This window comes from Marmota flaviventris, chromosome 5, assembly GCF_047511675.1.
Source record: "Marmota flaviventris isolate mMarFla1 chromosome 5, mMarFla1.hap1, whole genome shotgun sequence".
NCBI lineage: Eukaryota > Metazoa > Chordata > Mammalia > Rodentia > Sciuridae > Marmota > Marmota flaviventris.
The window spans coordinates 39,814,916-39,841,543 of NC_092502.1; the positions used below are offsets into that span (position 1 = coordinate 39,814,916).

At 49.2% G+C, this 26,628-nt stretch overlaps 1 protein-coding gene across 1 annotated transcript; it reads left to right on the forward strand.

Moving 5' to 3' along the window:
• The first annotated feature begins 9,004 nt into the window (after positions 1-9,004).
• Positions 9,005-25,721, forward strand: Slc34a1 (solute carrier family 34 member 1). Its single transcript, XM_027941103.2, has 13 exons — positions 9,005-9,120; positions 12,961-13,078; positions 13,212-13,361; positions 13,448-13,576; positions 13,650-13,793; positions 14,892-15,003; positions 15,137-15,332; positions 15,413-15,508; positions 21,106-21,175; positions 21,400-21,567; positions 23,395-23,511; positions 23,611-23,735; positions 24,613-25,721. Exons 2-13 carry the CDS (start codon positions 12,970-12,972, stop codon positions 25,114-25,116), a joined length of 1,920 nt encoding a protein of 639 aa, XP_027796904.1. The 5' UTR covers positions 9,005-9,120; positions 12,961-12,969; the 3' UTR covers positions 25,117-25,721.
• Positions 25,722-26,628: the final 907 nt, after the last annotated feature.

A 26,628-nucleotide genomic window follows, 5' to 3' on the forward strand; every position in this document is an offset into this window, starting at 1 on the left:
TTTTATCTAGCTGGTTTAACTAGGTCCCCAGACTGCTGGGAGGGGCTGATGATCAGGCCTAGCCAGTCAGACACTCCATTTCCCTGGCCAATCAGAGTTTGTTGAGGGGTGGTTCCTTAACCACGGTGTTCCAGTCAGAATTCCAACCTGGGTCATTTTCTACCATCCCCTGGGGATTTGTAGGAAGGACCTACAGGAAGAGATTCTGCATGCAAATGAAGCCAACACTGGAGAGCAGGAGAAAAGATGGAAGGAGAGTCCTGACAAAGTTCACAACAACGTTCACTATGCCTGAAATCAATCAACCACCCCTAGACTTTCTCCTTAGAAACCAAATGTGTGTGTGTGTGTGTGTGTGTGTGTGTGTACTGGAGATTGAACCCAGGGGTGCTTAACCACTGAGCTATATCCCCAGCTCTTTTTTATATTTTATTTTGAGACAGGGTCTTACTAAGTTGCTTAGGCCCTTGCTCAGTTGCTGAGGCTGGCTTTGAACTCTCGATCCTCCCGCCTCAGCCTCCTGAGCCACTGGGACTACAGGTGTACGCCATTGCAACAGCTGTGAATTGGGTTTCTAAGACCTGCAACCACAAAAACGCTATTTCATTGACAATCCTGGCAATCTCATTCTCAGCAAAGTGTGCAGGGACAACAGGGCATGTGGGATTCTGGCAGGGGATTGTATAGCACTAGGGTCACTAGGTGAGGACAGGGATGGGAGTAAGGAGACAAAGTCCTATCCATTCCCCAACCAGCCACAGACCTTCTGCCAAACTTCCTGGGATGTGGATCTTTTCCTGCGTGGAAGGAGACACCCTTCTTTGTGCCCAAGTATAGCTAGATGGGGGTACCAGGTAATTGATAGGCTATCTCTCCAAAGTTGGCAGACCTTGCAGGTCAAGCCCACCCTTCACCCAATCCTAAACCTCTGCAGATGCAACCATGGTGCCTGTTACTCTTTAGGGACCAATGGGATCACCCCATGGGAAAGCGGTCATGGGTCAAGTAGAAGATTCCCCCATAGAAGTTAACTTCTCTGGGGGTGTGATAGTGCACACCTATAATCTTAGCAACTTGGGAGGCTAAGGCAGAAGGATCCCAAGTTCAAAGCCAGCCTCAGCAACTAAGGGAGGCCTTGAGCAACTTACTGAGACCCTGTCTTTTTTTTTTTTTTTTTTTAGTTGGATACAATATCATCTTTATTTTATTTATTTTTATGTGGTGCTGAAGATCGAACCCAGGGCCTCGCATGTGCTAGGCAAGTGCTCTACTGCTGAGCCACAACCCCAGCGAGATCCTGTCTTAAAATAAAACACAAAAAGGGCTGAGGAGATGGTTCAGTGGTTAAGCACCCCTGGGTTCAATCCCTGGCACCACCCCCCAAAAGTTAGCCCCTGCAGGAGAGGAGCGCACAGTTACTGAGGTCCCCGAGTTAGATATATTCCATCATTTTTATCTTCACAACAAACAATGCAGGAGGGGAAGTGACTCGCCCAGGATGCTGCAAAGAATTGTCACTGGTGCTTCACTAGCACTCAGGCTGCCTGATGCAGGGACACTTGCCAGGGAGGGCTTGGGCCATGTAGAAACCCTTGGTGAGGAGCCAGGGCCCTTTGTGGGGAGGTACATTGGTACAGCTACTCTGGGCAGTGATTTGGGAGTTTCTGCTAAGAATTTAAAACAGCATGTGACCCCTAGCAATGTCACTAGTGAATCACTCTGGGCACGAGCAGGCCAGATCCTGCAGGGTTACCTGTGACCCAAAATTTGGCAAACAACCAAATGTTGGTGAGTTGTAGGGATAATAAAACACACTGTGGCATATTCATGCTCTACAATACCACACAGCAGGTAAAGAATTAGGTACAGTACGTCCTAATGTGGAAAACTCTCTAACACATTTTATTGTTCCATGAAATAAAACAGAACAACGCATATGGCAAGATACCTGTCTTAATCTATTTTCTATTCCTATAAGTTAATACCACAGACTGGGTAATTTATAAAGAATAGAGGTATATTGGGTTGGGAGTATGACTCAGTGGTAGAACATGTGCATATGCTGATTTCAGTTCTCCACACCAGAAAACTAATTGATTAAAACAAATTAAAATAGAGGTATATTTAGCTCACTGTTCTAGAAGCCAGGAATTCTAGAAGCATGGTGCTGGCATCTGATGAGGGTCTTCTTGCTGAATCATAACATGGTGAAGTACATCACATGGTGAGACAGGGCAAGCTAGCCTAAGAGCTGGCTTTCATAACAAAACCATTCCCCAAATAACACAGTAATCCATTAATCCATGAGTGGATTAATCCACTAATGAAGGCAGGTCCTTTATGACCCAATCATCTTCCAAGGGTCCCACTTCTCAGCACTGCTGCACTGGAGTCCAAGCTCCCAACACATGAGCTTCTAGGGGACACATTTAAACCATAGTAATGCCTTTACATAAACCACAGACAAGAACCAACCTACAAGTGCACAGAAAGGAGAGTGAATGTTCTAGATGTATATACACCAAACTAACAAGGAGACAGAGAGGAGACTAGGATTGGTCAAAGGAGACTTTCACTTTAGATTTAATTTTTTTAAAGGATGCATTTAACAAATAAATTTAATACTGTGAAGAACTCCCTAAGGAACCTTCTTTGTCACTGCTAGCCCAGTGATGCAGCAGTGGGCTGGTGCTCCACGGGGCAGCCATCCTTACCTACAAGGGGGAGCACACATTGCACTTGAAGGGATCTGGCCTGGCCTGGTAGTCAGGTGACTCTGGATTCTGAGGGTTGTGGGAGCTGGAGTTCATTTCCACAGGGAAACAGAGGCCCAGGTGGGGAGGCTGGCTTCTGGTGGGTTATGTTGAATCAGATGGAGCCCTGGACAGACACAGGGCCAAGAGCCACGGAACTCCAGGGGGTGCTGTTCACATTCCTGATATTCCTGGTGGGGACAGGAAATTCTGGGAACATGAATGTACAGATGTGTCCTAGGGATACCTGTGACCATCTTAGTATCTGTATCCTGAGAACTGGCTTGAGGTTAGAGCAGAGACAAAAAGCAAAAGGAACACTGTAGAACCGGTATCCTACCTCCAAGCCAGCCTAGGGTGCTGGCTGGCAGGTTGAAGTTGTGGCTGTGAAGATGAGTGGATGGGAATAACCCCAGTGGGATTTGCCAAGTTCCTACCAGATTGCTGAGGACTGAAGGATCCCAGACCCATACCAAAACCTGGAGCCCAGAATATAGAATTGGAGCTTAGAACTTGGAGCCTAAAGCCTGAAACTGGGGCATGGAGCCCAGAACCCAGAACCAGGAGCTGAGGGCCTGAAGTCTAGAACCTGGAGTCAGCGATCTGGAATCGGAGACTGGAGCCCAGAACCTGGAGCCTAGGGCCTAGAACCAGAACCCCAACTTGACATCCAAAGTTTGACACTAGAACTAGCAGACTGGAACTCAGATCCCAAAGCCCAGAACCCAAAGCTTGGACCTAAGAATTCAGAACTCAGAGCCTAGAGCTCCACTCTAGAAGTAGAATTAGAGTAGATTTCAGAATGTGGAGCTAAGCTCCAGGCCAAACACATAGAACCCAGAACCTGAAGTCCAAAGCCAGACCTCAGAGCTTTAGATCTGGAACCTAACTACCAGAGTATGGGACTATCATCTGATCTCATGCTGTCTGTGCTGACCATCCTGTCCAGAACCTCACTCTCTGGCCTGGACCCTGAGGTCAGCATGAAGGACATAATGTTGGAGCCACATGAGGAAGGGAGCCACAGGGAAAAGGTGAGTTCTGAGAAAAGTTCAAAGCAGCCTCAGCTTTTTTGGCCACAGACTTTGACCTTGTCCATAAATAAGTGACCAAGGCCTTGGCCAACAGGATTAATAATTATACAGGGTGCTTATCCCCTAAACAGGAATGGGGCACCCTAAGGTCAGCAATCTCAGCCCAGGGCCCAGGAGGAGCCTTGGTCTCCCCAACTGGAAAACAGAAAATGTCTCAGGGCCCTGCCTGCTCTGGGTTGGCACTGGGAAGCTCAAATTGAAATCTAGGTTCTCCTAGAGAGGACAAAGTCAAGAATGCCAGAGGAGGGACTGCTGTGTTCCCCAGAGAGAGGAGGCAGATGGTCCCTCTCTTTTATCAGCCAGCCTGCTGGTGAGAACTGTCGCCTCGACCACAGATATGGAAGGAATGTGTCCATGGCATAAGCAATGCACACTCACAACAGTATTCATGTGCAATCGTGGTGGTCTTAATCCTGGGATGAAGTGACCACTGCCCTCTTCCCATGTACAGCACTGTGTTACCCAGAGTAGGACTCAGATTTTTTTTTTTTTAGTTGTTGATAGATCTTTATTTTACTTATATGTGGTGCTGAGGATGGAACCCAGTACCTCACACATGCCAGGCAAGTGCGCTCCAGCTGAGCCCCAGCCCCAGCCCCAGGGCTTGCATGAGCTAATGCTCGTGAGAAGAGGCAGGAATTCTCAAACTATGTCGATGGAGAACCCTGTTGTGAGACTAGCAAGACAGAATGTTCTCGAATGTTGATTTTTCTTCCCTAGATTGTCCTCAAACTTTAGATCCTGCAGGAAACTCATTTGCCACAAACTGTGAGTATTTAAGGAGCAAATTGATCTTAACAGAGATTGCAGAGTCGCTGGTCGTGCCAACTTCCACAGCCTGCTCTGTTCCTGGACGCGCACACTTGTTCTTGGGACTGTTCTCTGCCTCTGTTCATGCCATTCCTGGGAAAATCGTTTTCATTGGCGGGATGAAATTCAATATGTGTGTCAGCCTCTCACATTCGTGCTGGCCATGCTGTTGTCATTCGCTCACACCTGTTCCTACCCAAACCATGGCAGCTAGCTCCTCCCCTAGGATGGCTCTCCTAGGTCAGCGGGCCCCTGGTTGCTAAATCCACTCTGTTCTCAGATTACCTGAAGTCTCAGCAGCATTTGACCCAGCTGAGCAGCGCTCTCTCTCAAAACACGTCAACACTGGCATTTGGGGATCTGCTCTTCTCCTAATTGCTAGTTGTCCTCTTAGTCTCCTTTACTGGTTTCTCTACCTCCCTTAAATATGAGTGCACCTCTAGCCTCAGGCCTGGGCCCCTGCTGTCCTCTCTATACACATTCTCCCTGGGAGTGAGTTCCTAGGCACAGCCTGAGGCCAACAAGGTGGTCAGGAAGCCAAGTCACACTGCTCCTCCTGGGCTTTGACAAGATGCTGGGTGGTTTTTTATTATTTATTTATTTATTTATAATTTTTTATACCTTTATTTTATTTATTGATCTTTATGTGGTGCTGAGGATCGAACCCAGGGCCTCGCACGTGCTAGGCGAGCACTCTACCACTGAGCCACAACCCCAGCCCCTATTTTTTATTTTTTGGTACCAGGGATTGAACCCAAGGGTATTCAATCACTGAGCCACATCCCAGCCCTTTCTATTTTTTATTTTGATACAGGGTCTCACTAAGTTGCTCAGGGTCTTGCTGAATTGCTGAGTATGGCTTTGAACTTCTAATCCTCCTGCTTCAGCTTGCTGAGCTGCTGGGATTGCAGGCATGTACACTATGCCTGGGTAACATGCTAGTTTTTATGCTAAGCATTTGTCAGGGGCAGGTTTTTTTTTTTAAGTTATGGGTTTTTTAAAATATTTATTTTTTAGTTGTAAGTAGACATCTTCATTTTATTTTAAAGTAGTGCTGAAGATCGAACCCAGTGCCTCACGTGCACTAGGTGCGCTAGGCGAACACTCTACCACTAAGCCAGAGCCCCCAGGGGCAGGTTTTTAAAAGGGAAGCATGTGGCATGATTAACTTTGGATTCTTGAAAGGTCACTGGAGGCTTTCTTTGGAGAAAGAATTGAGGGGCAGCCAGGGCAGATGCAGGCAGAACATTTGGGAGGGCATTGCAATCCCTCAGGTAAGATGACAGTGGCTCAGTCTAGGGAGGTCACCACAGAGATGTCCAACAGTGAGAGGATCGGGGAGCTCCTAGAGAAGTAAAATTGGGAGAATAAGAGGAAGGATTGGAGGCCAAGAGGAGGAGGAGAAGCAAGCATCGAGGATGCCTTCCTGGTGTCTGGCTTCCATGGATGGGCCGAGTGCTGCACATGAAGATCGGGAACGCAAAGGAGGCCCAGGATGGGGCGAGGTTCTCAGTGTTCTCAGACCCGCAGAGCCAACTGCTCCTGCCAGAGGCCCTTCCAACACAGCCTGTACAGATGCATCTTGGCATCTTCTCCTCAAAATGGCTCCCCCTAGGTACCTCTTCCCAATGTGAGACATCCCAAGTCAGCCAGGATCTGAGTCCAAAGAGGCTCTTGGGAGGCTGTGGTCAGAGTCCTGGTGCACAGAGTGGGAGCTACCATCAAAGGAATACACAGACTCTGTCACCAACCATGGGGGAGTCAGGCAGCCAGGACAGAGGGACTGAGATGAGATGCTTCAGGGCTGGATTGGAGCCACTTTCTCTGCTGATTTCAGGAGTTCTGAAAGCCACTCTGGTCAGTTCCAAAGTTCCATTGCTTTCTCTAGGGCTGAAGCAGCCCTAGGAAAATGCCTTTGGAAGTGGTGGCTGGATGTGTTCACAGCATTTGGGAATTATATCTCTTAGGATACATTTAATCAATAATTGTCTGCCCCACTAAGCCCCAAGCTCCATGATGACTGGGAATGTAGACTTCAAAGTGTAAAAAATCATAACCTTATTTTTTTTTTTTTTTTTGAGAGAGAGAGAGAATTGTTAGTATTTATTTTTTAGTTTTTGACAGACACAACATCTTTGTTTGTATGTGGTGCTGAGGATTGAACCCGGGCCGCTCGCATGCCAGGCGAGCGCGCTACCGCTTGAGCCACATCCCCAGCCCCTCATAACCTTATTTTAAAAAGAGGGGGAAGAACCCTAGTTCATCAGGAGCATTTTGGATGTGACTGCTCCTGCTCAGGGTTTGACCCAAGCAGGACAAGGGAGAACAGGTCATGTGAACAAGGGTCACTGGTTGTGCCATGCAGGGCTTCTCAGGCCCAGAGAGCCTCCAGAACCATGCTTATATAGACTTTGAGCCCAAGGATGGTGTTTGGATCTTAAATATCCTCCCGTCACTAGCCTGTGGAGCTGTTGGGGTGGTAGCAACCTCAGTAGGAAGGGCCTAAAGGAAGGAATTAGGTTACTGGGGGTGGGGTATGCCGCTGAGAGGGATATTGGGATCACAGCCCCTTCCCATTGGTTTCTTTTCTTCCTAGCTGCTGTGAGTTTGAACAAACCTCCTCTATCATGTACTCCCACCATGATGACCAGTACCACCTAGGCCCAAAGCAACAGGGCCAAGTGACCACAAACTAAAATCTCTGAAACCATGAATTAAAATAAATCTTTCCTCCTTTTCAGTTGTTTAGGTCAGGTATTTGTCCCAGCCACAGAAAACTCACAGTTGGAGAGGTAATACTGCAAGAGCTCAGTAACAAATGTATCTCAACATGATTCAGGAATGATTACGTCTGACTTGACACCCCTTCCACTTGCACACGAACCCCAACCTTACCCGAATCACTCCCTCCAGCCTGAAAAGGTGCTATGACACACAAAATTTTACTAAGTAAATCAGAGTTCATGATGGAATGTGATAATCATTAAAAATAACATCTGGCCAGGCATGCTGGTGTGTGCCTATAGTTCCAGCTACTCAGTTGGGAGGATCACTGGAGCCCAGGAGTTCAGGGCCAATCTGGGCAACATATCCAGATCCTTTCTACAAAAAAAAAAAAAAAAAAAGAAAAGAAAAGAAAGAAAGATAAAAAAAGAAAGAAAGAAAGAAATTACACAGGAAAGGGCTGATCTAATAGTAAATGAGAAAAGAGTAAGATATAGTCTTATAGAAAACACGCCTGTGATCCCAATAGCTCCCAGAGGCTGAGGCAGAAGGATCATGTGAATTCAAGGCCAGCCTCAGCAATTTTGTGAGGCCCTGAGCAATTTAGCAAAACCCTGTCTCAAAATAAAAAATAAAGGGGCTGGAGTTGTGGCTCAGCGGTGGTGCACTTGCCTAGCACGTGCGAGGCCCTGGGTTCGATCTTCAGAACCACATAAAAATAAATAAAAATAAAGGCCCAGCTACAACTAAAAAATAAATATTAAAAAAAATAAAAAGGGCTGAGATGTGGTTCAGTGGTTAAGCACTTCCAGGTACCCCCCCAAAAAAAAGACAGGAAAAAAAAAGGATGAAAGTAATATTCCAAAATGTTAAGGTGCTGTTTCTGAGAAGTAGGATTATTTTCCTTTTTGCTATTTTGAGAATTGAAAACAAAATTTTTCCAGTACTGGAGATTGAACCCAAGGGCATTCTACCACTGAACTACAATCCAATTCTTTTCTATTTTCTTTCTTTCTTTTATTTATTTTTTCTTAAGTGTTGAGGCAGGATCTCACTAAGTTGCCCAGGCTGGCCTCAAACATTTTATCCTCCTGCCTCAGCCTCCCCAGTAGCTGTAATAAGAGGTGTCCACTACTGTTCCTGGCTAACCTGAAGACTTCATGGTTAGCACTTCCATTCCCCAGAATCCCCCACAAACAGGCTGACTAGATGGTTTGCTGTCCAAACCAGGACACTTTCCAAAGTGAAATAGGCCCCTGGGTCAGCAGCAATAAACCAGAACATAGGCAAGTAAATCAGGCTTGCAGTCATTGTGCCCCAAACCAATTCCAGCAGAGTGGGCTGGGGTGTGGCTCAGTGGCAAGGCATTTGCTAGCATTGTGCAAGGCCTGGGTTCAATTGTCTGTCAGCACTGAAAAAAAAAAAAAAATCCAATCCCAGCAGCACCTCCACCTCCTCTACCCTCTGCCCCTGTGCATTCTGTGTCCTAAACTGTCATTTTGTGGTCGAGAACAGATCCAAATCTGGGCTGGCTTGTTCTCTGCTCCTGGTCACTTCACAGAAAGTTAGTGGATGACTGCTGTGCTCAGACTATCAATTAAATATTGACTAGTTAACCTAATTATCAAATGTGCAGAAATGTTCATCCTCCTTGATGGAAAAAGCCTGGGTCTGCCTTACCCTGAAGATGTTAAGTGGGACTGCCGCTCAAGGGACCCTGAGAAATCAAAGGACAGCTGGTAAGTCATGAAGAGTTGCTGGCGTGACATAGGACAGGGCCATCCCTGTGGCTGGGGCATCTCGGTATCCTGCAGGCTCAGTGAAAGGACATGAAAGGATGAAGAAGACAACTGAAGGGGCTGTCCTAGGGGCTGTCCTAGACACTGGGATGGGTTGTGGGTCTCAACTTGCAGAAGAAACATTGCTAATTAATTGCCATTTTATAGGTGAAAAAAGTAGAGAGGTGAAGTGACCTTCCTTTGAATCCTAAGCTGAGTCAGATATTGCTTAGACCAGACGAGAAGCTGGCTTTGCCAGTCTTGGCCCATCATGGAGTAAGAACTCAACTGATGTGCTGAGGAGTGGATGGACAGACACATCCCTCACGGGCCGGCTGGGGAGCGAGGGGGATGGATTGGTGGTGAATGGATGAGCCACAAGGAGGTTGGATTGATGATGTTAGGCAGGTTACTCAGTTCCTAAGCTAGCTCTTGAGTAGAATTCACAATTGCTTGTCTTTTCGTATCTGTAATCTCATCCAAAAGCTACTTTCTTATTTGTGAATCTAGGCCCCAATTCAGACTCCACAGTCCCATAAAAGGGAAATAAGCTTCTCAAATGTTCCCTAAGACTCCTCTGTATCTCCAGAATTCCACGTAGTCCATGTACCATCATCAGACTCCCAATCCTATCATATTTTTTTCTCTTCTTCCTGCCCCCCATTACTTGGTTCTACTGCCCAAGTATCTCTAGGATGCATCCTCTCCTCTCTATATTTTCTGTTCCCACCTTAGTGCAGCCTCACATCTCTTCCCTGGACCTTTTAACTGGTCTCTCTGTTTCTAGATCTCCTCCATTTATATTATTTTGGGGGGTACTGAGGATTAAAGGGGTGCTTTACCACTGAGCCACATCCCCAGCCCTTTTTAATATTTTATTTAAAGACGGGGTCTCGCTGAGTTGCTTAGGGCCTCTCTAAGTTGCTGAGGCTGGCTTTGAACTCACAATGCTCCTGCTTCAGCCTCCCAAACTGCTGCAATTACAGGCGTACACCACTGCATCCAGCTTAGATCCCCTCCTTTTTGATACATCACAACCCCATCCCAGAGAAATCAATCTAAAATGCAGATAAAATACTTCCCAGTCTGGCCAGTGGCTTCACATTCTCACAGTCTTGAAAGAGGGGCCTATCACTGACCTAACCAACTCCATTTTGTCCTTCTCTGACCCCTTTTGCATTTTTAACACCCCCTGCCTCTGAGTCACTTTCTTCTGCAGTTATCTTGCATTCCAGGAACAACAGGCATTATTGATAAGCATCTTTATGACTTGGGACCCAAACTACCCCCAAGCAACAGTGAGTCTCTCAGAACAGATCATTCTATGATGAGATTGTCCCTCTAAGTGGCAGCAATGACCCCATGACAAAACCAGAACTGCCCCCCTAAGTGGGAGCCTGATTGCCTGCTCAAGCATTGATGTCCTTCTCAAAGCTTCACAGAACCAGTCCTGAGATAATGATCAACCAGTCCTGACCAACATGACCTACCCTGCCAGCTATGCAACCACCATCCCCCCCACCCCACCATGCAAGCCCCCAACCCTTCCCTTTGTTCCCCGTTTTTTTTTTTTTTTTTTTTTACAAAGCTGAAAGTTTCTGTCAATTCCTTGAAGACAGATCTTTGGTTCCTGTGTTCTTGTCTCTGTTCTTCCCGGCATGGCCACACTGATTAAAGCTCTTTTCCTGCCCTTCACCGCCGATCCTCTCTTTGATTGGCATATTGGGATGTGTGGCAGAGCCTGGGACCACTGGGGCTGGGGTCTTCTCCCAAGGACTCTGTATAACAGTCTCACATCTTGGATCCATGGTCGGGCACCGGAGACCTCCACAAGTCAACACCCCAGCCTCTCTGGATTTATCTCCTGGTGCTTCCTCCCTCCCATATTCCTTCTCTCAGACATCACAGACGTCCCAGAGATAGTCCCACAAACTCCCCAGACGCATGAAAAGGCCACAGGAGGTTCACTTTCTGGGGCACCACTCTCTGGGGAGTCCAGTGAGGACAGGAAGGAAGGGAAGGAGCGGGAGCTACCTAATCTCTCTCAGGACCTTGAGAACAAGGTGTATAGGGGCGTCAGTGTCTGTGCGTGGGAGCAGGGGATGTGTCTGCACCCTGTCTGGGTGAGTGTCTGTGTGGAGGAGGGACAGCCTGACCACAGACTCCCCCTGCAGAGTTGACGATTAGCAATTAACTGTGAGGAATCTAAGGGGTGAGGTTAATCGGGAAACAGAGGGAGGGTAGCTAGGATTCTAGGGACTTTGCCCTTGACCCAAAGGTATAAAGAAGAGGGTCCCAGCTCCTCCTTAGGCCCCTGCAGGCTTCTTTGAGCTGGAACTGGAGCTGGAACAAAGAACCTCAAGGTGAGTCTAGGAGCCCCACATCCTACTCCTACTACCCCCTCCCCAACTCTTAGGAAATAACCATCACTCAGCCCTGTCTCTGTTCTCTCTGTGATCCCATTTCCTGCTTCCAGTAACATCCCAGTCCCAGCCCAGCCGGCCTCACTCCCCCAAAGTAAAAAAAAAAACTCATGCTTTTCCTGGGTTTGATTTGTTTTCTTTTGTTCAGGGAGCTATAGTCCCAGCTCTCTTCTGGGGTTTGAAATTCAGCTCTGCACCCTCCCCTGCTTGGATAGTCAAGGGCCTGGGGAACAATGGGGCGAGATGCTGAGGCAAGCTGAGGTACCCCACCCCGGTAGCCAGGAGCTCCTGGGACAGTGCAGGGGGTACCTTAGAGAGCTCCTGGTCTGAGCCTCATTTGTGGAAAAGACTCTCAGTAGTTGTTCATTGCCACTTGGGGGACAGAAGTGCATGGTAAGGGGAATCCAGGACTTTGGGATCCAGGACAGGGAACCACAGACTCAAGAGTGTGCACTTCTGATCCCATGAGCCTGTAGGTATCCATGGTTTGTCCTTGCTCTTAGGATGGAAAAATATCCTGCATGGCCCCGCCCTGGCCCACACAGGCAGCCTCTGCTGACACTGCTTGTTCCCTGGCTCTCTCTCTAGCTTGTGTATGGCCACCATCCCAGTTCCTGGGCTCCTTCCCCATGCACACCTGCCCTTCTTCCTCTGCGTCCAGTTATCTCAGCTTGATTGTTTCTTTGTTCCCCCATGAGCCCACAACTGCTGGGGTACTCTAATCTTATCTATCAAAACACCCCTTGCCATTTTCCATCCACTGAGAGATTAATTCATTTATGTCTGCTTCCCCATTAGACTTTAAGCTTTCTGAGGGCAGAGGCTGTTTCTGTCTTGAATCACCACTGTACCCCAGCATTTAGTTCACAGCCTGGATAGAGTGGATGCTCAAAAATAGCTGCTGGACCTTGGGAGGCCGAGGCAAGAGGATTAAAAGTTTGAAGCTAACCTGGGCAATTGAGCAAGACCCTGTTTCAAAATAAAAAGGGTTAGGGACACCACTTAATCATAAAACACCCTCGAGTTCATCCCCAGTACTATTGTCATCATCATCATCATCATCATCATCATCATCATCAATAATAATAATTCTTCCTGGAGCTAAGGATGCACCTCAGTGATAAGAGCACATGCCTAGCGTGTGTGAGGCCCTGGGTTCAACCCCCAATACCACATACACAATATAAAACTTGCTGAATGAATGAATAGATGCCCATATTTGTGCTGAGCTCCTGAGGTGCATTTCTGGCTTTGTCCAGGAAGAGGTTGGGTGGCACCACACACCATGGGTGTTCGTGCATGTGCATCTACATGTGTGTGGGTGTGAGTATCCAGGACACAGCAATTGTCCCTCACATCACTGCTCCCTGACATGCAGGTATCCAGGATGATGTCCTATGGAGAGAGGCTGGGGGCCCCTGCCGTCTCCCCACTTCCAGTCCGCGCAGGGCACATGGTACACGGGGCAGCCTTCGCCTATGTGCCCAGCCCACAGGGTGAGTGCTGTTCCCACACCCCGGACCCCGCTTGCCCACAGTTGCCCACATCCTGGGTGAGGTCCCTAACCTTCTACCTGCTCTTTCCATCCCTGGGCTGCTGGGGCCTCTGGTAACTTCTGACCAACCTCAGTCCTGCACAGGATCCCAGGGACATCTGCCTATGCCTTCCCCAGCCTGAGCCCAGTGGCCCTCACAGAGCACAGCTGCCCCTATGGGGAGGTCCTGGAGTGCCCTGACCCACTACCTGCCAAGCTGGCCCTGGAGGAGGAGCAGAAGCCAGGTGGGCCAGGTGGGGGGATGGCAAGGGCATGGGCAGTCACTGCCTTGGTCCCTGGTCCACTTTGCTCATGCCTGGCCCACCTCCAGAGCCTGGGCTGGCCCAGAAGCTGCGCCAGGCTGGTGTGATGCTCCTCAAGGTGCCGCTGATGCTGGCCTTCCTCTACCTCTTTGTCTGCTCCCTGGACGTGCTCAGCTCAGCTTTCCAGCTGGCTGGAGGTAGGGCCTGGGTGGACAGGGAAGGGGAAGGGTATTGGAAGGACCTCAGACAATGCTGGCTTGTGCTTCCTAGGGAAGGTGGCTGGTGACATCTTCAAGGACAATGCCATCCTGTCTAACCCCGTGGCGGGACTGGTAGTAGGGATTCTGGTGACCGTGCTGGTGCAGAGCTCCAGCACGTCCACATCCATCATTGTCAGCATGGTCTCCTCTGGCTGTGAGTTGGCCCAGCAGGGCTAGGAAAAGAGCCTGGGGTCCGGGTGGCCTGGGCAGGGGCTAGGGAAGCATGTCAGGGCTGAGGGATGGGGGCAGGAGCAGGGACAGGGAACTGAGGATAAAGGGCAGGGTTCCAGCATCTCCTACTCTGTCCTCTAAAGTCTGGCCAAGAATCTGAGCCAGAGGGGGTACCCCGGGAAGCTGGGGAGGGGAGCAAATAGAGAGCTCATCTTCATATGGCCACACAGTCATGCATTGTATCAGTGAGAGAAACCAGACCTATAGGATATATATATATATATATAATTTATTGCAAAGAATTGGCTTACATAATTGTGAGGCTGGTCAGGTCTGAAAACCACAGGCAGGCCATCTGAAAGGTCAAACTAGAATTCTTAGGCAGAAGCCAACACTGTAGTCCACAGGTAGGAGTTCTTCCTCGGGGAAGCCTCAGTTTGTGTCTTCAGGCCTTTCATCCCATTGGATGAGACTCACCTAGATTATCAAGAATGATTGTCTGAGGCTGCGGTTGTGGCTCAGCAGTAGAGCATTCACTTAGCATGTGCGAGGCCCTGGGTTCGATCCTCAGCACCACATAAAAATAAATAAAATAAAGGTATGGCATCCAACTACAATTAAAAAATAAATATTTTTAAAAATAAAAGGATGATTTTCTTTACTTAAAGTCAGCTAATTATAGATGAGAATCACAACTATGAAATAGCTCTACACCCAGATTAGTGCTAGACTGAATAAATGGGTACTATAGACTAGCCAAATTGACATAAAGCCAGCCATCACTCCATGTGTCTGTGCATACACAAGCACAAATATATATTTGCATATGGCACATGAGTCCTCATAATACACTCTCACACATGCACCCATTCGCCTCTAGTCACATGAGTGCAAGACACACGCTTGGGAATACACAACACGTGCCCATATGGACCTGTGGCCTTCCGTCTTGGCAATCAACAGTATGGCAGGAAAGGCTGTTTGGGGCTGGGACATGGGTCATGGATCTGGCAGGAGCTCCTGTGGGTGTGAAGCTAGGTGGCACCCACCCAGTTGGCTAAGAGGTTCCTGATTCTCCCAGTGCTGGAGGTGAGCTCTGCTATCCCTATCATCATGGGCTCCAACATTGGTACCTCTGTCACCAACACCATCGTGGCTTTGATGCAGGCAGGAGACAGAACTGACTTCCGGCGGTGAGGCGGGGGGACTAGGGTGGAGACTTATGCTTGTGGTGGCGGTGGGGGGCGGACAGCCCTGCATGCCCAGAGCCCCAGCACGAACACACCCAGGTTCCAGGCCGCCCTGCAACATAGCCTCCCTGTCCAGGGCCTTCGCGGGGGCCACAGTGCACGACTGCTTTAACTGGCTGTCCGTTCTGGTCCTGCTGCCCCTTGAGGCTGCCACGGGCTACCTGCACCATGTCACTGGACTTGTGGTTGCCTCCTTCAACATCCGTGGTGGCCGTGATGCCCCTGACCTTCTCAAGATCATCACGGAGCCCTTCACAAAGCTCATTATCCAGGTGGGGGCCAGAGCCTGACATGGGGTGGAGGATAATAAGGGCCCTCACCCTCACTCCCTCTGCCCTCATCTTGCCCACAGCTGGACAAGTCTGTGATCACCAGCATTGCCACAGGGGATGAGTCCCTGAGGAACCACAGTCTCATCCGAATCTGGTGCAACCCAGAACCTTTGGAGGTGAGTCTCAGACTTGGACTATTGGTTTCAATAGACCTTAGGGATCATTTAGCCAGAGTATACATGTGGCACTTTTTCTGTGACACTCTGCCTATGGCAGACATTGCGAATCCCCCCAATCCTCACACACTTCTTCAGGCAGACATCACCAGTCAATTAGAGTTGGCATGTAATTGATCTAGCCCAGTGATTCTCAAAGTGTTTTCTCTGGACCAGCAGCATCAATACCACTGGGGAACATATTGGAGATGCAAAGTAGATGCAAATCAGGTGCATCTGATATACACCCTACCTTGGACCTACTGAATCAGAAAAACTCAGGGTGGGGCCCAACAGTCTATGCTTCAACAAACCCTCTGGGTCTGCTCCATGCTCAAGTTTGAGAACCACTGATCTAGTTCAACCCTCTGGTTTCACAGGTAGAGACACAGGCTCAGAGAGGCTATGAAATTTGCCAGAACTTGTCCTACTCTGTCAGAGCCCAGAGTGTACCAGTGGGGTTAGTGACTCAGCTCTACCATGTTTTGGGGCCCAGGTAATGAGGGGAGGGAGTGGGAAGAGTAAGATGAACAGGAATTTGGCTCGGGAGCAGGCCAGATGAGCTGTTGCATGGAGACTACCTTGGAGACACAGTAGCCACTTTTGCTGGCATAGGGGCTCCTTCTGGAGACAGTCACAGGTATGAGCCCCTTATGCCTTTGCACAGTTTCTGATGCCTGGAATAAAAAACTGTTCAGATTGGTTGGACACTCATGAACCAGCCATTATACCAGGCTAACAGGACACAAGCAATTAGCACACTTTCTTACTCAGCCATAAAAAGGAAAATGCTTCATCCAAACCATGATCTCCCAAATTTGCCTCTGAATTGCTGCATATAAGGAGTGACGCCATTTAGAACAAGCTACAAGGAAATCTGAAGCACACAATACAAGCCCTTTGCCCTCATTCTCTCCACTTACTACTTGATGTTACTGGACCTTTATCCCAGCATGAACAGAAAGCACTCAATCGAGTGGCCCTACAGAGTTCCTTTGCATCTGAAGTGGCACACAGCTCCAGCTCAGGCCGTCTGAGAGTTCAAGGTAGCTTGACATCAAAAAGCCCTTGCAGATAGCTTTTAAGCTTGGTTTGTGACCTCTTTAACATGTCAGCGAAGAGCTCTCTGGGCACTCAGTGAGCTCTCTGGAATACCACCGCCTCTCTACTTCCAGTGCAAAAGCTGAAAGAGAGAGAATCACACCTTTTGATCTTCACACACACCCACAAAAAAACAAGCCATGGAAAAGAGCTTCATTCCTCAAGCCTCGATTCCTCTGAGAGGCCCACTGTCCACCTGCTGCAGCATTGAGCAGGACTGAGGTCCCATTTGCAGGGTGTGCCTCCTCACCCAGGATAATCCTCCTGCAGTGCTGACAAAGAGGACGGCAGGACCCCATTTTACACTAAAGGGAACTAAAGCTCAGTGATGTGAATGACTATCCAAGTTCACCTGGCTGGGGCTGTCCTCAGGTTCTTCTCTTCCGCCCCAGCTGTCAATTGCCAAAGCACTGGTTTCATGTTCCCACTCCATCAGAAAACCTATCCCTGAAGAGCAGGTTGGATTTTCTTGGCTTGGAAAGTAGCTGGGGGCGGGGGATCTGAGATCCCTGTTCTCACCCTCCCTCTGGGACTGTCCCTATGGGAATGGGACTCATGCAGCATTGTGTGTGCTCTTGTGATAAGCGTTGGTGACTCCTCCTGTACCAAAGACTGCACCCAAGTTTTTCCTTTGACCACGAAGTTCCCCTATACTTCCAGCCACTTCTCATTGCCTCCAGCTTTCACCATGTGAGACCTGACCCAAATAGTTCTCCAGGAAACTTATGTCACCAAGGAAAGAATAGGAGTCTGGAGAAAAAAACAAAAAAACAGAGGCTGATTTTTCAAACATTTCTGGAGGTTCCAAGAACCTTGGCACTACCCTAGGAATTACCTTCTTGTGTGATTACATTGCGGATTGCCAACCATACCTGCCTGATTTAAACAAGCATCTTTTGAGGACTTGCAACATGGGACACAAGCATCATAGCCTTGGAGAGGCACAGTGGTTTGCTTTAATTCACGTAATTGAGATGGGGCGCAAGTCCTGGTAGAATCCTGACTCCTCATCTCGCTACCTTTCCCAGATTCCAGCCTGGGGTTCCACTATATGTGTTCATTTCCCATTCCACCCCTAGGCTTGAATGCCACAGAGTAACTTGAGAATGTCACAGGCCACTCTGAGAGACATTCCAAGGTGGGAAATGGGTGTCGTTCTCAAGAGTTCTCCTCATAGCCACCAGATGGCGCTGCTGGTCCGGAGTTGTCCGGCTTTCGGAGGAACAAAGACCTGGAGCTCCCCTTCCTCCAGGGGGAAAACTATTTCACTGGCACACTCACCCTGTGTGTGTCTCCCCTGGGAAAGGATTCTTGGAGCCCAACAGTCCTCTGTGAGCTTAATAACCTCCTTCCGTTCCCAGAAGCGTCTCCTTAATTGGGCGTGTCCCTGCAGGCATTAAAATCCCAACTCCCTCTTCTAAGATCCTTCCAATCAAGCTCCTGGGGAAAGTCGCACAGCATTGTAGACCTCAGGTCCTATAGGAGGCGACGGAGGCCAGAGGCTTAAGTGTGTGGTTCAGTGTCCCACAGCTGAAAATGGCTCAGCTATGGGGGGAGCCCAGGAGTATGGAAGGCCCATTCACTCTGTTCCACCCTCAGCACTCATTCCCCAACCTGTTTTCTTCTCCTCCAGCCTCCACCTCCACCGCAGGCCCTGACAGGATGGTCCCATCCTAGGAATATGCTCCTGATCCTGGGCCTTCCAGCTCTATTATTTAGGCTGGAGTTTCCATCAGCTCCCTTTGTCTTGTCCCAGGGTATGCTCCCTTCCCTTGGTTCATGGGAGCTGATTTTGCAGGCTACCCACCTTTCTGCCCTGCTGCTACCTCTACATTCCCCTTTTGCCCTTTAAGATCTCTAACTTCTCTTGTGGGTTCACCCCCAAATAGAAAAATCAACATTTTAAAACTCCAGAGTGGGATTTGGGAAATAGCTCAGTGGTAGGGCTTAAGTGTAGCGTGCGTGAGGCCCCGGGTTCAGTCTCCATCACCCAAAGCAAAATAGAACAAACACCAAAACCAAAGGTCTTAGCCCTCCGCCTTGCCCTGTCCCTGATTTTCCCTAAGGTGGGACCCCAGCAAAGCTCCTCATCATCCTCTAGCCTCTCCAGGATCCCATAAGCCCCTCTCCCAGGAGATCCCTGGGCCGAGACCAGGTTAGTGTTAGTGGGGACGGGATGGGCAGGCACTCAATTGTCTCAGGGAGTCATCTGCTTTCTAGGCCTCCAGGCTGGGCACCCCCAGGAAGGTCACCAAGCTCCTCCCCACAGGGTCAGGATCCTTGGTAACTCCCAGGGCCATTGGTCCTGACCTAGGAATTCAACCACATTCCACATGACCCTGAATGGGTCTGGGGAGGGAAATCATCTATTGCTTATTTGGAAACACAATTTACTGAAAACTTGTCATGAACCAAGATTATCCTGCTTTATTTTCTTTCTTTTTTGGTGCTGAGGATTGAACCCAGTGCCTCACATGTGCTAGGCAAGTGCTCTACCACTGAGCCACAACCCCAGCTACTATCCTGCTTTAAAAAAAAACCGACTCAGAGAGGTGGCTTGACTGATCCGAGTAGTTGGTATGAGAAGTAGGATTTGGCCTGCTGTGTTGGCACATGACTGTAATCCCAGCAATTTGGAAAGCTGAGGCAGGGGGATCACAAATTCAGCCAGCCTGGGTAATTTGGTGAGACTCTGTCTCAAGATAAAAAGTTAAAAGGTCTAGGGATGTAGCTCAGTGGTGAAATGCCCCTGGATTCAACCCCGAGTACTAAAAGAGAGAAAAAAAAAAAAAGAATTTGAACTCAAATCTGCCCAACAGCAAACACCTGGCTCTCTCTCTCCCTGGCACCCAGCTCTCTCCCTTGCTGACACAGTAGCTACCATCACTCCCCAGCCTGGTTTTCCATTCTAGCCATCAGAGATGATTTTTCTATTTCCTGGCCTGTAATTCAGGCCTCCAGGCTTGACGGTGCCCCAAGGGTCAGACACAGCAAACTGAGAAGGCAGATGAGCACATTGTCTCATTTGAGGGAACTCATCCCACTAAAATAAACCCTGATGTTAAAACCAGATGCCATAAACAGTTCTTATCTCCATCTTTTCCCCCCTGTGGTGCTGGGATCTAACCTAGGGCCTTTGCCTACTAGGTAAATGCTGCATCACTGAGCTACGTTCCCAGCCCGTCATACATTTTTTAAATGGCACACAGTTTGGAACAAAACCTAAAGCAACCGTAAGCGTCAAGGTGCCAGTACGCCAGCTAATCCCAGACCTTCAGCAACAGAGGGGGTCAGAAGGTCCCTGACAAAGAGCCCCTGAGGGCTCATATCAGCTCTCAACAGAGGCAGAATGAGAAAACAGGGAGAAGTTGTAGCTCTTGAATTTTGCTTAGAATCCTGGTGGCCCTTGCTGGTGTGTGGCCCTGGGAGTTACCACTCTTTACTGAAGCCCAATTCTTCTTTTGTGAGATGGGCTTCTCCCCTTCAAGCCCACCCAACTACTCTGTTGTCTCTGGGCTCTTTGGAGAAAGGTAAGGAAACTCAGGCTGCATTTTGGATAATGCAATGGGGCTATCCAAGGAGACTACAAATAGGTGGTCCAGAGGCCAGACAGGCTACTGCTTCTGCTGACCCTAGAATTGTGCTTCCTAGAATCATAACATAAATCTCAGGGTGGGTACAGCATTTATAGAGATTGGGAGACTTTATCTAAAAGTTCAAAATTGTTGTCCTTTTTGTAGAATTGGTCCATGATGGACTATGTCCCTGGATGGAGACAGTGGCCCAGATCTAAGTAGTTACTGTCCTTCCAGGCCCCATACACACTCTCCAGCCACTCCACGCGCTGTCTGGGCCTTGAGCTCAGGTTACTTGCCTAGCCCTGTGGCCCTCTGAATCTGGGTCTCCCTGGGAGACACCCTCATTTCACTGATAGTAGGTGGAGAAGGAAGAGATGTGGGGGCTGGACCCCACCACTTGTCCCCTTCTATGTGATCCCTTCAGGATAAGAAATTGAGCACAGAGAGAATGGAGCGGGCAAACTGTGCCTTTGGGGAAAGGGTGTCCTGGGGAAGAGGGAGGTACACCAAGGAAGAGACTGATGATAAAAAGGGAGAAAGGAGAGTTTTCAGGAAAGGGGAATCATGGTCCATGGCATCCAATGCCACTGAGAGGGAAAGGAAAACAGACAAGATGCCCCTGGATTTGGCAATCAGGAGGCCCCAGGGATAGCCAGGTCAGTGGCTTAATGGACAGAGTAAGCAGGGGACCTACTGCAGCCAGATGCTTGTGTGGAAGTTTTGCATTCACATCTTTTCAGTGGAGGATTTGGGCTCAGAGAGGGCAAGAGACCTGTCCATGGTCACAGAGCCTGCAAACTTATCTCCAACTTTCCCATCTTAACCCCCAACCTCAGGCTGTTTTCCTAGATGCTCTATTTCACTTTCTTCTTAATATAGGTTTCCACTTCCATGTCCAGGGCAGAGGCCAATGCTAGCCAGACCTTTGGAAATGCCACCATGGAGAAATGTAAGTACCTGCAACATGGGAGGTATCCTACATGGCAGGGGCAGCTACAGAGCTGCCCAACCATGTGTCGTCCAGCCCCAGGAAAGACAGCTGTCCATCAGTCCAGCTCCTGGGCTTGGGTCAGGGCTGGTAACCCAAGAGGTGGGGCCTTAGGCTCACAGCCCAAGGGGTAGCAAATGTGGGATTGGGGGTCAGCTCTCAGCGGTTGACACCACCTCCTGCAGGCAACCACATCTTTGTGGACACGGGGCTGCCTGACCTGGCTGTGGGACTCATCCTGCTGGCTGGCTCCCTGGTGCTCCTATGTACCTGCCTCATCCTCCTCGTCAAGATGCTCAACTCCCTGCTCAAGGGCCAGGTGGCCAAGGTCATCCAGAAGGTCATCAACACTGGTGAGCCATGAGCAGTGGGTGGGGAGACTGCAGGACAGGGCTTTGGGCAGGGCTCCAAAATGGCTCCTTCCAGATCCTGCCAAGTCCTGCCACTGCCTAGATCTGGGCACACCCCTACCATCTGTGAGCCTCTTTCCCGGTGTGAACAAAGAAGGGTTTGGACTGGGTAATTCTGGAAATTCCTGAGGTACTGACAGCTGAGGAACTGGGGCTGCCTCTGGCTGTAATTCCATTCTAGCTGGTGGAGATTCCCAGAGGCCATCATTTAATTCAGTCGACAAATAGACGTTAGTCTCCTTCTGCATGCCACAGGATAACAGGGGTGAGGCAAGTAGAGATGGATCCTGATCTCAAGGGGCTCTCAGCCCAGAAGGGGAAGATGGGCAGTGCAAAATAAATGAATGAGGGGGATAAATTTGGAGAAAGGGCAAGGTAACTGCGAAGGGGAGAACAAAATTGGCAATGCAATAGAGTATGGAAAAGGTGCTTTTCAAGGGACGGTCAGAGGTCTCTGAAGGAGACCTTGAGCTGAGGCTTAAATGTAGCTCATACTAGAGCACTTGTCTAGCATGGGTGAGGCCCTGGGTTCAGTCTTCAGGAAGCAAAAGAAAAAAACAAATGTGGAGAAGAACATTCCAGATGAAGAGAACAGCAAGTGCAAAGGCTCAGAAGCAGGACCCAGCTTGTCTGGTTTGTGGTACAAACAGAGGGTGATGGGAGCAGAAGGGCTCTGTCTCTAGGCAGAATGAGGTCAGGATGAGGAGGAAGCCAAATCTCAGGGCCTCTAGGCTCTGCTCCCAGCCTGGACTTTGCTGTAGGTAATGGGAAAGCACGCAGGCTTTGGGGCAGGGGAGTGACATCAGCTGATTTTCATTGTTCACTTCATTTTGAGCTTTGGGGATGCTGCTTGGTACTAGGAGAGGCTGAATGACATGTGGGAACAGGGAGCTCAGAGAAGGAAAAAGCAAAAAGGGTGGGCTATGGGGGGAGTCAGGGAGGGCTTCCTAGCAGGCGGGTGCTATCTGAGCTGAGCCTGAAGCTAAATATAGTTGACCCTCTGTATCTCTGGGATCTAAGTCCACAGATTCAATCAACCATGGATCACCAATATTCAGAAAAATAATGGCATGTGTCCTGAACATATGCAAACCTTTTTCTTTTCATTATTCCATAAACAATACAATACAACAGATATTTTCATAGCCTTTCCATTCTATTAAATAGTATAAGGAATCTAGAGATAAGTTAAAGTATATAGGAGGTTGTATATAGGTTATATGTAAATACTATGTCATTTTAAAATTTTTTTTTAATTTATTTTTATGTAGGTACCAGGGATTGAAGTCAGGGACCACACCCTTTTTTAATATTTTATTTTGAGATAGGGTCTCACTAAATTGTTAGGGCCTAAGCTAAGCTGCTGATGCTGGCCTCGAACTTGTGACAATCCCACCTCAGCCTCCCAAACTGCTGGGATTACAGACATGCACCACCACGCCTGGAAATTCTATACCACTTTATTGAAGGGACTAGAGCATCCATGGCTTTTGGTATCCACAGGCATCCTTGACCCAACCTTCATGGATGTTAAAGGATGACCATATTTAGATGCTGACTAGGATATTCTGGGCAGAGGGAACAACTGGGGCATGGTACCATGACGGCACCAAGCAAGAGAGGTCTCTAACGCAAGATCAAAGATGGGGAAGTGGAAGTCACTGAAGTTGAGCAGGGGACTGGCATCCAAATACCTCCCCCCAAAGAGGGAGCCTATTCTCCCAGTGCTCTCCCACTGACCCTGCCTGCTGGGATGGGATTTCCTTGCAGACTTGCCTGCCCCCTTCACCTGGGTCACAGGTTACTTTGCCATGGTGGTAGGCGCCGGCATGACCTTTGTTGTCCAGAGCAGTTCTGTGTTCACGTCGGCCATAACCCCACTCATCGGTAAGTGCCTGCGCTGAATAGCAGGGGAGGGGGGCTGGGAGGGGAAGAGCTGAAGGAGGAGGCTGGGGAGGCTCTGTATCCTCTCCCCCTGCCCGCCAGGACTGGGTGTGATCAGCATCGAGAGGGCCTACCCGCTCACGCTGGGCTCCAACATTGGCACCACGACCACGGCCATCCTGGCTGCACTGGCCAGTCCCAAGGAGAAGCTGTCCAGCTCCTTCCAGGTGCGTTGGGAGAACAGCCCTGCCTGTGGCTGGGGCTGGGGTGCAGTGCCTGACCATGGGTGTGACCACATATAACAAATATTTTGGACTGCATACTGAGGCTACCCAAAATGATCCCTGGAAAGCCATTATGGGAAAGTAGGCTTGATTCCCACCTCGAGACCTGGGCATTGGAAACATTGCTCAATAATCACACCAAAAGTAATAGCAAGCTGGACTTGCGCTATAAGAAGTGCTATGAGAAGGCAGGGTGTGGTGGCCCACGCCTATTATTCTGGTGGCTCAGGAGACTGAGGCAGGTGGATCCCAAGTTCAAAGCCAGTCTCAGCAACTTAGAGAGGTCCTAAGCAACTCAGCAAGACCCTGTCTCTAAATAAAATATTAAAAAGGGCTGGGGCTGGGGCTCAGTGGCTAAGTGCCCCTGGGCTTAATCCTCAGTACCAAAAACAGTACTGTAAGAGGAGACCTGGCCCAGTCTGGGGGATCATGGATGAGTATAGTTGGGGGGAAGAGGCAGATGGCAAAGGGGAAATTGTTCTAGAAGCCACCCAAAAAGACACTGACCAATTAAGAGCCCAGAATGGTGAGCCAGAAACTAGTATTTATCTTTTGGCCACTGGATTTTGGCAGTATTTGTTGGGGAATTCCTGAGAGAGGGGTCAGTAGGGACAAAAGTTGAGGGCAGTGGTTATTTACCAACTTAATATCTTAATATTTTAATAACCAGTGCAGCCACTCTGGCGCCACTTGTAGGCATGTCAGCTCTCAATAGTGGCTTTCCTGCTGCCCAGATGAGGTTGGGCTCCTTAATAACTGTCCCTGTTGACCTGACATGGCAGGCCCTGCCCCCCTCAGCCCCTCCCCTCCTTCCCTGCAGATTGCTCTCTGCCACTTCTTCTTCAACATCTCGGGCATCCTGCTGTGGTACCCGCTGCCCTGCACGCGCCTGCCCATCCGCATGGCCAAGGCTCTGGGCAAACGCACCGCCAAGTACCGATGGTTCGCTGTCCTTTATCTCCTCGTGTGCTTCCTGCTGCTGCCCTCGCTGGTGTTTGGCATCTCCATGGCAGGTTGGCAGGCCATGGTAGGTGTGGGTGCACCTTTTGGGGCCCTGCTGGCCTTTGTGGCATTCATCAATATACTGCAGACTCGAAGTCCTGGACGCCTGCCCAAGTGGCTGCAGACGTGGGACTTCTTGCCCCGCTGGATGCACTCCCTGCAGCCCCTGGACCGCCTCATCACCCGTGCCACCTTGTGCTATGCCAGGCCTGAGCCCCGCTCACCCCAGCTGCCTGCCAGGGTCTTCCTGGAGGAACTGCCCCCTGCCACACCCTCCCCCCGCCTTGCACTACCTGCTCACCACAGTGCCACCCGCCTCTAGGCTGCAGGACCAGACTACTTCCTGGAATAGGGAAAGGCCTGTGAAAGAACACAGCGTGGAAGGGCAAAGGTGTGTGTGAGTGTGAGTGCGTGTGTGTGTGCGTGCACGCATGCATGTGGTACATGCCACCTTGTGTGTGTGCCTGTCCTTATGCTGGTCCATCAAGGTCTGGGCTTGTGACTGAGAGGCAGTGTTCATGTGCACGTGTGTTTGGGGTCTGTGTCTATGTGTATAGGTGGAGAAGCCTGTATTTGTGTACACGTGTATGATCCCATGCATGTGCAAAGACATACCAGTGGGAAGCTGTGTGCAGGTTCCAGGGGATCTGGGTATGATTTTGAGTCCTTGGCATGTGTGCATGGAGGCCTGCACTTGTGTCCCTGTGTACACAAGACTGGTTACCATGGACAGGAGTAAGGGTGGCTATGAATGGGTGACTGTGTGGCTGTTTGCTTGTGCTCATTTGTGGGTGCCTGAGTCACTGACTGAATTTCAGCCCCTCTGTGCCACCTTCTTTCCCCCACGACACCATTCTCCTCATCCCCATCCAGGGCTTCAGCACCACCACTATAATCCTTTCCCACCCCTGCCACATGAAAAAGAGAAAGGAATTAAAATTTCATTATGCATTTGGAAGTCTTTTTTTTTTTAATGGACACAATACCTTTATTTTTATGTGGTGTTGAGGATCAAACCCAGTGCCTCACCAGTGCCTTACACATACTAGGCAAGCACTCTACCATTGAGCCACGTACCCAGCCCTGTTTTGTATTTTGAGACAGGGTCTCACTGAGTTGCTTAGCACCTTGCTGTTCCTGAGGCTGGCTTTGAACTTGCCATCTCCTGCCTGAGCTTCCCGAGTTGCTTAGGATCACAAGTGTGTAATACCACACCCAGCGGTGGACCCTCTTTTGAGGCATAGTAGGGAGATTCAGGTGCCTAGTAGCTCCAGAACTGCTCTCAAGCAACCACACCCATCCTGTCACCCATTCACAACATTTGCTGGTGTTCCACCAAGTGGAAGGGGCGGAAGTACAGCCTGGACCTCTGTATCCACAGGTTTTGCATCTGCTGATTCAGCCCACTGTGGATTGGAAAATATTCTTTAATTACATCTGTACTGATCTTATATATATATATATATATATATATATATATATATATATATATATATATATATATTTCTTTACCCTTATCCCTTAAAAACATAGTATAGTAGCCAGGCATGGTGGTTCATGACTATAATCCCAGCAACTCCAGAGGCTGAGCAGGAGGATTGCAAGTTTGAGGCCAGGCTCAGCAACATAGAGAGAACCTCAGCAACTTAGCAAGACTGTCAAAAAAAAAAGAAAAAGAAAAAGAAAAAGGATTAGCCAGACATGGTAGCACATGCTTGTAATCCCAGCAATTCTGGAGGCTGAGGTAGGAGGATTGCAAGTTGAAAGCCAGCCTCAGCAATTTAGTGAGGCCCTAGGCAACTCAGTGTAACCCTGTCTCTAAATAAAATACAAA

Excerpts from the sequence above, each read along its gene's own strand:
- Slc34a1 (XM_027941103.2), top strand. The coding sequence starts at position 12,970 with ATGATGTCCTATGGAGAGAGGCTGGGGGCCCCTGCCGTCTCCCCACTT. Across the intron at positions 13,079-13,211 it reads CTATGTGCCCAGCCCACAGG|TCCTGCACAGGATCCCAGGG; the intron begins GTGAGTGCTGTT and ends GACCAACCTCAG. Across the intron at positions 15,333-15,412 it reads TCACAAAGCTCATTATCCAG|CTGGACAAGTCTGTGATCAC; the intron begins GTGGGGGCCAGA and ends TCTTGCCCACAG.